The sequence below is a fragment of the Apodemus sylvaticus genome, chromosome 12 (assembly GCF_947179515.1).
Source record: "Apodemus sylvaticus chromosome 12, mApoSyl1.1, whole genome shotgun sequence".
NCBI classification, from domain to species: Eukaryota; Metazoa; Chordata; class Mammalia; order Rodentia; family Muridae; genus Apodemus; species Apodemus sylvaticus.
The window spans coordinates 36172416-36184804 of NC_067483.1; the positions used below are offsets into that span (position 1 = coordinate 36172416).

At 39.4% G+C, this 12389-nt stretch overlaps 1 protein-coding gene across 1 annotated transcript in view; it reads left to right on the forward strand.

Moving 5' to 3' along the window:
• Window positions 1–12389, forward strand: part of Thsd7b (thrombospondin type 1 domain containing 7B) — a 949886-nt gene that overhangs the window by 341731 nt on the left and 595766 nt on the right. Inside the window, exon 5 of the mRNA XM_052200991.1 lies at window positions 8671–8840. Coding sequence (XP_052056951.1) covers window positions 8671–8840 — 170 coding nt within the window. The remainder of the gene's footprint in view (window positions 1–8670; window positions 8841–12389) is intronic.

The window sequence follows — 12389 nt, forward strand, 5'->3', positions numbered from 1 at the left end:
AGCCGGGTATGGTGGCGCACGCCTGTAATCCCAGCACTTGGGAGGCAGAGACAGGCGGATTTCTGAGTTCGAGGCCAGCCTGGTCTACAGAGTGAGTTCCAGGACAGCCAGGGCTATACAGAGAAATCCTGTGTCGAAAAACCAAAAAAAAAAAAAAAAAAAAAGAAAAGAAAGGCTAGAGGCTGCAGCAGAATTGGTTTCTTGTGATCTTAGAATCACTTTATGACCCATTATTTAAAGAATCTGTGCTGAGTGTATATATATATTTGCTTTGTTCATTTAGAAAAGCTGCCCCAACAGGAAATGGGAACTATAAACTTCCCCTTTCTTTATAGGTTGGTTGGTTATAGAATTCCTTGAGTTGGACATCACTCAGAAATCCATGCTGCCTGACTTGCTTAATTCTAGGACTTCAAGTTGCCCTGACCTAGCCTAGACCTTTTTTTTTTTTTTTTTTTTTTTTTTTTGTCTCCTGCATTTTATATGAGAAATGTATTTCTTTGAATAAAAGATTGGTCTTTGAGTGAACACTGGCTTTTTTTTTTACAATAGTTAATATTTTTATTCTTTGAATTTACACAATACATATTGACCCTAGCATCCATCCTGCCTCTCTCCAAGCCCCCAATTCCCAGTATCCTCATCCATTCTCCTTCTCAGCTTCACATTCATTTTTATTGCTCTTTTTAGGATATATTTTTACTTTTAATTAGATGTTTACAGGTGTACATGTTTGTACATGTGTCAATGAGTGCAGGTGCTTGGGGAGGCCAGAAGAGGGTGTTGGATTCCTAGAAGCTGTAGCTACAGGTGGTTGTGATCTGCCTGACTTGGGCCCTGGAAACTGAACTTGGGTCTTCTGCAAAAGCAGTAAGTGCTCTTAACCACTGAACTGTTTCTTCAGCCCCATAATATTGTTGATTTTACTTTTCTTGCTGCTGTGGTTGATGATTTGATTATCCTGTTTTCTAGGCTGCATCTGAGAATGACAGAATCTCATATCTTAGTATTTATACCTAATGCAAATATGCAGATTGACCACCAATGGGTAACAGTCTGTAGACATGAGTTCATTGGTTCAGAAACTAGATTCTAGGATGCAAACAGAAAGGAAAGGGCTGAGTTGCTCACTTACAATGCCTATCCATGTCTCTCTCCCTGGTATCTGGAATTTTAACATCTTTCTGGAGCTCCATCTGCTGAGTCTTCAATGTCAAGGAGTTTAACTATTTATATGTGAGCAAGAAAGGAATGCAATGTTCATTTGTCATTCTTCCTTTTTTCCTTTATCCTGTGCTTAATCTTAGACAGCTGTTTCCACCTTCAAAGGGCATCTAGGATGCAATTTCTTTGCTCCATTCTCGGCAGGATTGTTGCAGTCTGGCTACCCTAGGCTTACAAATATTTCTCTCTTATCATTTCTTTCACCCTTATCTTCATTCTTCATTTCCCTCCTTGGTGATCCTTTTGACACTTACATTATTTCATCTTGTTGCCACTACCACCCCAAATTTTCATGATTTGTTATTGACTTTGGGAAACCATCACCTTTATACTGTCCTGAAAGATTCTCTATGTAGTTAGGTTTGGGGGGGTCTCTTCCCTGGAAACATCTCCCCCACCACACTGGCCTCTGTGCATTATGGGTACAGGCAAGCATTTTCCCCAGCTTGACTTTTGAACATGCTCGATGACATCCTAGAACATCAATGTCTCTCTGGATCTCTCTCCTCTCTGCCCTTTCCAATCAGGACTCAGATCTTCCATGATGAGGCTTTCTGTGTCCATCTCTGTTTTCCTGCTGGTATGATTCCATGCTAGATTCTGAAACCCACTGGAAGGCAGACATCTTCCCTGGGTTTTGGAAACTGTCGCCCTTCCTGCTGTCTGAAATCACTCAGAGCAGTCATGGTCAGAATGCCATGAGGAAAGGAAGGGTGGACACACCATTCTTGATGGAGGCTGCTTATCAAGCAATTTCTGGATTCAGTCTCTGTTCTCTTCACCTTACTCTCTTCACCAAGCTCTGCTTTAAGAGTTGTAGTCTTGAATATAATTCATATTTCCAGTCCTAATGTTCCCCTACTCAGGAATGTGGGGGTGGTTTGGATGACTGTAGATATGTTCATTCACTAATAGCAGGGACCAAAAGGAAGCAATATGAGGCAGTGTATTTCAAGGGTTTCTTAAAACAGTCACTCACTTACTTACCTTATAGAAATTTTACTTTGGCAACTGGTAGTGATGATTTGAATTTTCACAAGCAGAATAAATGGTACTTGTCTAACTGGCAGTCTGATTGTAGAAGAGTGAAAAGAGGTCCCAATTTATCACCTTCACAAAGCTCATGTCCAAGTGGCTCAAGGACCTCAACATAAAAGCAGATACATTGAGTCTAAGAGAAGACAAAGTGGGAAAGAGCCACAAAATCATTGGCATGGGGAAATTTCTTAAACAGAACACCGATGGCTCAGGCTCAGGGATCAATGATTGATGAATGGGACCTCATGAAAGTAAAAACTTCTGTAAGGCAAAAGATATCAACAGGGCAAATCAGAAACCTACATATTAGGAAAATATCTTCACTAACCCTCCATTCAATAGAGGGCTAATATCCAAAATATATAAAGAACTCAAGAAGTTAACCTCCAAAAAACCAATAATCCAATTTTAAAACGGGATACAGAGTTAAACAGAGAATTCACTACAAAAGAATCTCAAATGGCCAAGAAGCACTTAAAGTAATATTCAAAGCCCTTAGTCATCATGGAAATTCAAATTAAAATGACGCTGAGAATCCACCTTACACCAATCAGAATGGCTAAGATCAAAACCTCAAGTGACAGCACATGCTGGTGAGGATATGGAGAAAGAGTACTCCTCCATTGCTGGTGGTATTGCAAACTTGTACGACCACTCTTGTAATCAATCTGGTTGCTCCTCAGAAAATTGAAAATAGTTCTATCTGAAGACCCAGATATACCACTCTTGGGCATATATCCAGAAGATGCTCTCCATACCACAAAGACACATGTTCTACTATCTTTATAGCAGTCATATTTGTAATAGCCAGAAGCTGGAAACAACTCAGATGTCCTTCAACCAAAGAATGAGTACAGAAAATATGGTTAATTTACCAAGTGGAATATTGTTTAGCTATTAAAAATGAGAACATCATGAATTTTGCAGGAAATGGATGGAGCTAGGAAGTTTTTTGCTTTGTTTTTATTTTCTCCACCTTGTAACTAACTTTCCTCTATCTAAAGTGCTGAAATCTAACCCGGTAAAACTACAAGAGCGTAATTACAAAACAATTCATGGACAGGGATTCTAAACCATGTTTCTGTGTGACTAGAAGAAGGATTGTCTCGATAGTGAGAAATGCTATTGTATAGGCATTGCTGACAGGATCACAAGGACCAGTGGTAGATATTTGTCAGATACAATTCCCCAGATACAGTTCCTCCAACCAGTACCAGTACTTGCTAGTTCTTGGAATAACCAGGCAAGCAGAGCACCTGTTGTGTACTGACCTTACATTCGGTTTTACCAGAGGAAAGCTTTGTGGCTGTCCTATTCTCTGCCACAACAGAGTCAAGTGCACTCGATTCTGACTTCTATTCGACCACGTGCTGTGTGACATTGGAGACATTAGTTTCATGACCATTATCTCATATTTAATAGTAAAAAATGTTTTCTTATGCAGTTATTAAGAATATAAGTTGAAGCACTATGCACTCACTAAGGCAAAGCCTGCCATGGAATAAGTGGCAGGAAATGTTGGATGCTATTTTTCACTACTTAAATTATTTATTTTGATACCCTAAATGTAATGACATGTTTATTCTTTACAGCTAGACAGTCAGGAAAAAGGCAAATTAATCCTACACATATGCCAGAGTAGGGGGCATGGAAATTCATTCACTACTTTCCTTTGGTATTTATCTACACTCCTGGAAGCCACTTACAACGGTTGCTTCCACAGAAGACATAGGTCCCTGGTTTCTAAGACTCCATATTCCACTCCTGAGCAGGAGGGCAAAAATGAGGATGTGTTGAAAGGCCCCAGAGTTGGAGACAGGGGTTTGCAAAGAAGCCTGGTCTTTGACACAGGCTCAGTCATTAAAGAGAATGTTTGTGGCTGGAGAGCCAACCTTTGCCAAAGCCCATCGCCACAAGCACTTCTGAGGAAACAAGAATTTCATTTAGCAGAGTGTATACTTTTTTGATTTCTTATTCTGTCAGATCCTAGAGACATGCTTTCTCAGGTTGGTAAGATTCAGGGTGCTGCGTTTTCATGGCTGCTGGGTGATTTGTGACTAAACATCACTGAGGCTTTTGGAAAACGGAGAGTGAAAGAGATGAGCGAGGTGTGAAGTGACCCACATTTCACAAGGCGCACAAGCTCTTTCCTGGGATGCTTTTCTCTCCTCCTCTTGCAGCATTGGTATTTTCTCAGGGACAGAAAACAATTGTGGTTGTGATAAAGGCCCTGTTTTTCTTTAGAGATTTTCTTGTCACTTGCTAGGGAGAGGAAGTTGGGCCTTCCCAGTTAACGAGCTACCACCAGAGATTTTGTTTCTTGATGTACACTTCTTAGTCATTAAACTTTCCTTTTCATATTCTTTCATAATGACTTCTAAAATCTATCCATCACTAATTATTACAGGGCTGTGAAAATTAATTGAAAAAGCAGTTTGTACAAGATAACCCCTTCCTAGTTTGACTTTCAATGCTTCTGAACTCTTCCCCATTCCTCATATGCTGAAATGGAAATGTCAAATTAAAAATATCTAATCTAGAATATTTTAAATTTTAAAAACATTTAAAATGAAGGAAGGTCATGCAGAGACTGGCCTATCTAGGGATCCATCCAATCTGCAGACACAAAACCCTCACACTATGGCTGATGCCAGTAAGTGCTTTCTGAAAGGAGCCTGGTATAGCTGTCTCCTGAGACTCTCTGCCAGAGCCTGACCAATTCAGATATGGAAGCTCACAGACAGCCATCTGACTGAGCATGGGGACCCCAATGAAGGAGTTAGGGGAATGACTGAAGGAGCTGAAGTGGTTTGTAACTCCATAGGAGGAACAACAATATCAACCAACCAGACCTCCCAGAGCTCCCAGGGACTAAACCACCAACCAAGGAGTACACATGGGGGGACCCATGGCTGCAGTTCCATATGTAGCAGAGTATGACCTTATAAGGTATCAATGGGAGGAGAGGCTCTTGGTCCTGTGAAGGCTCAATGCCCCAGAGTAGGGGGATGTAGGGCAGTGAGGTGGGAGTGGGTAGGTAGGTGGAGGAGCACCCTCACAGAAGCAGGGGAAGGGGATGGGATAAGGGGTTTTCAGAGGGGAAACGAGAATGTGGGGTAACATTTGAAATGCAAATAAATATAATAACCAACAAAAAAAGAAAAAATGAAAAAATTTCATTGATAATTTTAAATATACGTACAATAAATCTTGCCTGTATCCACCTCACACTTCCTTCCAACACAGCTCCTCACCATTCCTGATCTATAGTAGAATTTTAACTATATGTACAACAGCCTATGTCATGTATAAGGAAAGCACTCCTCACCAGACTCTGGCTCTAACATCTTTTCTGACCTATAGTCTTCAATTTTTCTTGAATTGTAGGATTAAAGTGGTTGATAGCAACATCCCATTTGTGGCCAAATACACAGTCTCTTATTCTGACTAATTTAACTAGTCTCTGCATTAACCAGTGTCCATTTTAAAATAAGCTTCTCTCAACAGCAAGACAAATCTATGGATATAAGCACAAACATTCATAAGGCAGTTTGACAACATGAATATGTAATACAAGAGTAAGTTGTTTTAACTAACCCGTGAACATCTGAGCCATGGGTTAGTGACCAGATTTATAGTACCAGGCATGAATTCCATCTTGGGAAATAGACTTCAAATCCAATCAGAGAGTGGTTGGATATCCCCACAATAGTCATGGCCTTATTGACTCAGAGGGCACAAATTATCTAGCAGCATGATGTTGGAACATATAGGGTACAGTGATAGGTAAGGCCGAATATATGACTATTGATGAAACATGAAATCCTCATGAATAAATGTGTGTTTATATGTGCATATGCATGTGTGTGTGTGTGTGTGTGTGTGTAGTGAGGTAAAAATGGGCAAATATACAGAGAAGGATATAAGGAGACAGGAGAAATAGGAATTTAGATCAGTGGTAAAAATGCTTGACTATCACGTAGGAGGCCCTAGGTTCAGTCACTACCACTGCATACAACAGGTGTGATGTTACAGACCTATAATTGGAATATTATGGTGCTTGAGTTAGAAGAATCAGAAGTTCCAGTTTATCTTTGGCTACATAATGAGTGAGTTCAGAACAAGTCTGGGATACTTGCCCCTGTCTCACATTAAAATAAGAATATGCACACACACACACACACACACACACACACACTCAAAGTAGTGATGAAGTGGAGAGAAGAATAGAAAGAAGATTAACTTTTATTATATGCCAGGTTCAGTGTTTGGTGTGTTAGCCGCAGCTTGTAAATGGGGAAATAGAGATCGAGTTTATCAAGTTGAAGGCCCAGTAAGTAGTCAGGCTCCTATCTAGATCAGGGTGGTAAGATTCTGAAGTAGGCATGGTCTATATCACCTTGTATACTAAACTTCTTGGTTGCCTGTCTTACTTGCTGCAAGTCAGCTGCTCTAGCTAGCCCTGTATTAGACAGAGAGCCTTAAGAGAGTCAAGAAATAAGAGTGCCTAACGGAGAAGAGTTGAGTAACCATCCAGTCCTACAGTCAGCCACCAACCTCACTGCACTTTGCCGTAGAACAAAGCCAAGAGTGTCCCATAGCTCAGAGCCAAGTCCTTCACTTATGCACCCAAACAGGGCAGGGTAGGATGTTGAGAATAGGTTGCTTTACAGCTATTTCTTTGGAGGAGTTCTACCTTATGATTCAGGGAGACCTGATTTTCTCTCCATCTTTCTGTTGTCCGTAAATTAGAAGAATCCTGTTTGTGTTCACCTATAAGAAAAATGACTTGATCTTGAGACCTCAAATTCCATCTTTGTCACAAATCACTATCCTGGTGTGTGCACACTACAGATGTTTGTACATGGTGTCTTGTTGGGTATCCATGTGCACATGTAAAAATGTGTGTATGTGAGTGAATGTGTGTGTGTGTGTGTACACACTTGTAGAGACAAGAGATTGATAGCAGGTATTTTCCTTAATTCCTCTTCACCTTGTTTTCAAGACAAGATCCTTCTGTAATTCTGAAACTCACTTATCCATTTAGACTGGCTGACCAGAAGGCTCTAGGAATCCTCATTTCTCTTACCCCAACTGGGTTTCTCACATGAGAGCTGTCTGTCTGAACTCAGGGCCTCACACTTGCACAGCTGAACCTTCTCCCTGCAGTCCCTTGTCCACACAACTTTGAGTCTGGGGAAATCAAGTAAAAGTGAGGTGATAAGGCTGAGGGAGAGAAAGGAAGTTTGAGCACTCCTGGGTGGAGCATCTTCTTGTCTGCATCTTCATGTCTGTGACGAGCTCCTTAAAGACAAATGCCTCTAGGCATTCAAGCTTTTGAGAAGGATGGCATTCACTTCTAGGTATTTAATCATTAACAAGATTTTTCAGTATTTTCATATTTGCTACTTGATTTTCAATTTCACTCTCACTTCTGAAAAAAATGGTCTTACTGACATGTGATAATTATTACATTTTACTTTATTATAAGCAATCACATAGCTGAGAAATCTTTCTTCACATCTGAGAATGTTCTCAGGGTTTCTTTGTTATACTAGTAAGGGGATGAGTCTGTGGGAATGTATGAGGATGTGGTGAGTTATAGTAATGACTTTCCATACAAGGAAAGTATGTCTGAAGATGTAAATCCAGGTGTGACTTTTGACAGTTTTGTTTTCTGTAAATTGGACATAAACTCTATTGTGTTTTACTACTTTAGTTTTATCTTCTTTAAAATGTTTCCTAAACAATTAATTATAAGCCAGGGAGACTCATCTCTAAGTCAGTTTAAATAGCTTCATGCCACTTGTGTTGAAAAATATTTGTTGACTGAGCATAGTGACATACACAGTGTTAACACATTTTAATAAACATGTAACACACATTTTAATGAATTCATCTTAATTGTATTATCCCAGTGTCAAGGTGCTAAATGGGAAGAAAATGATTTCTACACTGTGATTGAGATGTTAGAGTCCATTTGAGAAGAGGAAAATCTGCAAGAATATACATTACTCTCCTAATTGAAAAAGAAAGCTAACTTGCATGCAGTTACCTGGAAGTCTGTCTAATAGCTCTCAGTGACAATTTCTGCTGCCAATTATGAGCCTCATTGTGTTTCCAGATCCTTCCTCTAATTCTTCTCTCTCCTCCACTTTATGCTGAGACATATTGATTGCTTGCTTTATTTTCCTTCCTTTGGTCAGATCACAAAGTACTGTCTCTACAGTGTACATCTATACCTTTCTGTAGGAAAGAAAAGGGATTTAGTAATGCAAAGCCAGGATGCTTCTTTCTCCACCTCGAGAAAGAGATTTTTCTACACCTTTGATGTCATTGCCTGCTTTCTTTGGAGCTGTATACTTTCCTCATGGCCTCTTCTTCTTTTAAACAAATCAAACTGAACAGGTATTCCTGGAGAGCCTCTGAATGGAAGGAATGCCAAGTCTCTCTTCTTCTGGAGCAACAGGACCCACTTTGGCATGAGACAGGACCAATCTGCGGTGGTGGGATCCAGACCCGGGAGGTGTACTGTGCCCAGAGCCTACCAGCAACCATTGCATCAAGGACCAAGGAAGGTAGGCAGCCAGCTCCTGGCAGAAGGTACTGCTGGTTGGAAGGAAAGCCCGCCTCAGTACCACCAAAAATAAGAGTATTTTTCTTACCCTGGAAAGAACTATTCCTTTAGTCTTTGAAATCTGTATACATTTTATTTCTATCCTATCCATCCACTAAGACCTTCCTTCAACTTTCCCTAGTGCCCCCATTCATCCCTCTCCCAACTTTATGTCCTGCTTTTTGGATAACAACACCCTAAGTTCAACTAGTGCTTCCCACGTGCACATAGGTATGGAACTAACCACTGGAGCATGGGCCAAAAGAGAGTGACTTTTCTCTTTTGTTTCACTCAGCAAACATAAATATTGATATGTCCTGGACAAAGGTGGGATCTTAGCATCCCCTCTCATATTTGTGTTGAAACTTTGACTACATTGATCATGTGCAGGTCTTATGTGGATAACCGTAGGTGCTGTTGATGTGTCCACTAATCCCGATGCTCTCAGAAGTATGCATTTTACAGCTCTGTTCCTCGTCTTTCAGCTCTTACATTCTTTTTCCACCCTTCTGCTTGGATACTTGGATAGGCAAAGGTTAATATAGGTGACTAATCCATAGTTAAGCATTCAGTTACTTATATTTGGTACTTTGACTAGCTATATGTCTCTGCATTAATTCCTACCAGTTACATATCAAACTTCTATAACCAAGTATTTATAAGTCAGTTTGCAAACATGACCATTTAGCAAAAGAACAATAGTTGCCTCCTAGGGCCTGTAATATTTCCATTCATGAGCTTTTGACCAGATTTATAGTGCCAGGTATAAAATACCTCCTGTGGAACAGCTATTCAAAAGGTGGTTTGGTTATCATCGAGATGGTAATCATCATGCCATTATTGCACCAGCTGTCACAGCTTGCTAGGAAGGTTGGAATTGTCTAGCACTCCATGAGAACATTGATATTATTTCTCCTTTGATAGCCTACACTATCCCTTCTAATAACTATGAAAGCTAGTGAGCAGGGGGAGTTTCTAATTCAGTCCACATTAGCCTCTCTGTGTTCTTTATCCAAAATAAGTGGTGCCTTCAACAGTTGTGGCTTGCAATAAAGATACTGTAAGCAACCAAAAGTCATAGAAATAGCTTTTATTGTTTTGGGTACCTCCAGGGTCTCCCTGACCTGTCAATCATAGGGAAGTAGGCTGTGACTACCTGTGTGATTTTCACTTAATAACTGTATCTTCTGGGAACAGTATTGTCCACCCACCTTTGTACTTCTGTTCAAATTCCTTTACACATTCCTATGCATACTGGATTTCCATAAGGCTTCTTCATATATCTTTAGTTTTAGTTAGCTTCCTCTATTCCCTGGTATTCTCTACTTTTTTGCATTTTGTGAGTGTGTATATTTCTACAGACACATCTGTTTCAAATATTAATAATCCTCTATCCTATTGGCAAATTTTAATATACTTAAAAGGGGAGATTGCCAGAAGAGAGAGAAAAGACAAGATTGTTCTTTCCCTTTAGCTGTCTGTTAGAGGGCACATTCTCTACCATGGGCCAGTTTTGTGGAGTTTGTGGCATTGATTACATATATGAGGAAACTTGCACAGATTTATGGAAATTTATTGATGGAATAAACAAGATTGGAGGACAAGGTTTGTACTCTGGATAAACCTGTGGCTTCTACCAGCCACTTGGAGAGGTGATGCTAAATGAACAGATTTATGGAAATTTATTGACGGAATAAACAAGATTGGAGGACAAGGCTTGTACTCTAGATAAACCTGTGGCTTCTACCAGCCACATGGAGAGTTGATGCTAAATGAATCCTCTGTTCCTCTGCTGGTGGAATGGACTTGATACAGACAGGTCCTGTGGCTTCCCAAATATCTGTACCCCACTCCTGTGAGATTTGTTTAGGAAGATGGGATTCAAACTTTCTTGTTATGGTAAAATATGACTTTTATTAAACAAAGCTCTTCCTGCTAGATGCTTTGTGACTAATCTCAAGAGTTCTAGAAACATCTACAGCTCTGACCTTAAATAATCATCTTTTGGACAAATGCTGCCAGATGTTGTTTTTCTCTTCTCTAATTCCAATCATGAAAATTGACAACTTACATGCTTTTGTGTTTCAGGAGAGAAAAAGAAATCACTAATATAACTTTTCTAAACTTGGAAAGCACAACATGTAGTTGAAAATCTCTGGGATATCCTCCCAAAGTTGAGAATGTTTCTGTTCCATCTTCTCTTTTCTTACCTTTCACTTATAACTACAGTTCAAGAAACTTCAAAGACAAACACTTGAATAAATATGACCCACCTATTTTTTCTGCATTGACTTTGTATCTTCTATTGAAATTTCATCTTCCTAAAGTTTCTTTTATAAAGCATAATGATCTTTTTAATAAATCTCCTATGTCTGAAGTTTCTTCAACCGTTTTGTTAATGGAAACTTACCTGGTGGGCAATGTCCTTGATTGTTTTTATTGTCAATTTGACACAACCTAGAGTCTCCTAGGAAGAGGTTACAAACTTCAATTGATGACTGACTTTTATCAGGTTAACCTGTTGGTATAACTGTTGGAGAGTGTGTTAATTGATGATTGATGTAGAAGGGTCGGGACATGTGGACAACACTATCCCTAGGTAGGATCTTGTTAGTTAGAGAGCAGCATCTCTATGCCTTTTGCTCCAGTTTCTGCTTGAGTTGCTGCCCCAACTTTCTTCTGTCATCAATAGATTGTAACCAGGAAACGTAAGCTCACTAAACACTTTCCAAGTTTCTTTCGTCTAAGAGTGTTTTTTATAATCACAGCAACAGAAAGCAACCTAGATTAGGCATGGAGATTACAATTAGGAAAACCTTTCAAAGAGGGTGTTCTCATACTGAAGAATAAATATTACACAAGAGAAGAGCAAACAAAGAAAAGATGTCCACTACAGATTGAGAACCACGAATAAAGCATGGAAAAATGAGGATGTTGTCTTAGGCCAAGGCACATTCCAGAATCAATACTTGGGTTCATAGGGAAACAAAAATCACTTTAAAAGCCATCAGTTCTGAAGGAGGGGTATGTCTGAGGGTGTAAACATGCTGCTGTGTGTCTCAGCCATGTCTTGTTGTGCATAGCTGTGTACAGAGGATGAAACTCTTCTCTAATACATCACAGACACAAGAAAAAGCGACCCATTTATTCTGTCGCAGTTATCAAAGGCTTTATTTTGCTCTGTAGTACAAGTGACCCTCCCTTATAAAATGCTTGTACTTCTACTATCTTTCATATGTAATGTAATCCTGGATAAAAGCAGTGCTTCTTCTAGACTCAAATTAAATGCAAGCGAGCATTTGAGTTTCTATTGTAAAATGATGGCCAATTTGTCAAATTAGGTCAATAGGACTTAAAAATTTCTAAATTCATCTGCTAAGATAGTAATAAATGCCCAAACTAATGACATTTCTTTTTTTTTTTTTTTTTTTAAAAGCTAGGTACTTTTTGACTTTAATGATGCTACTAATATACATTTCTTTTTTTTTTTTGTCTTTTTTTTTATTTGATA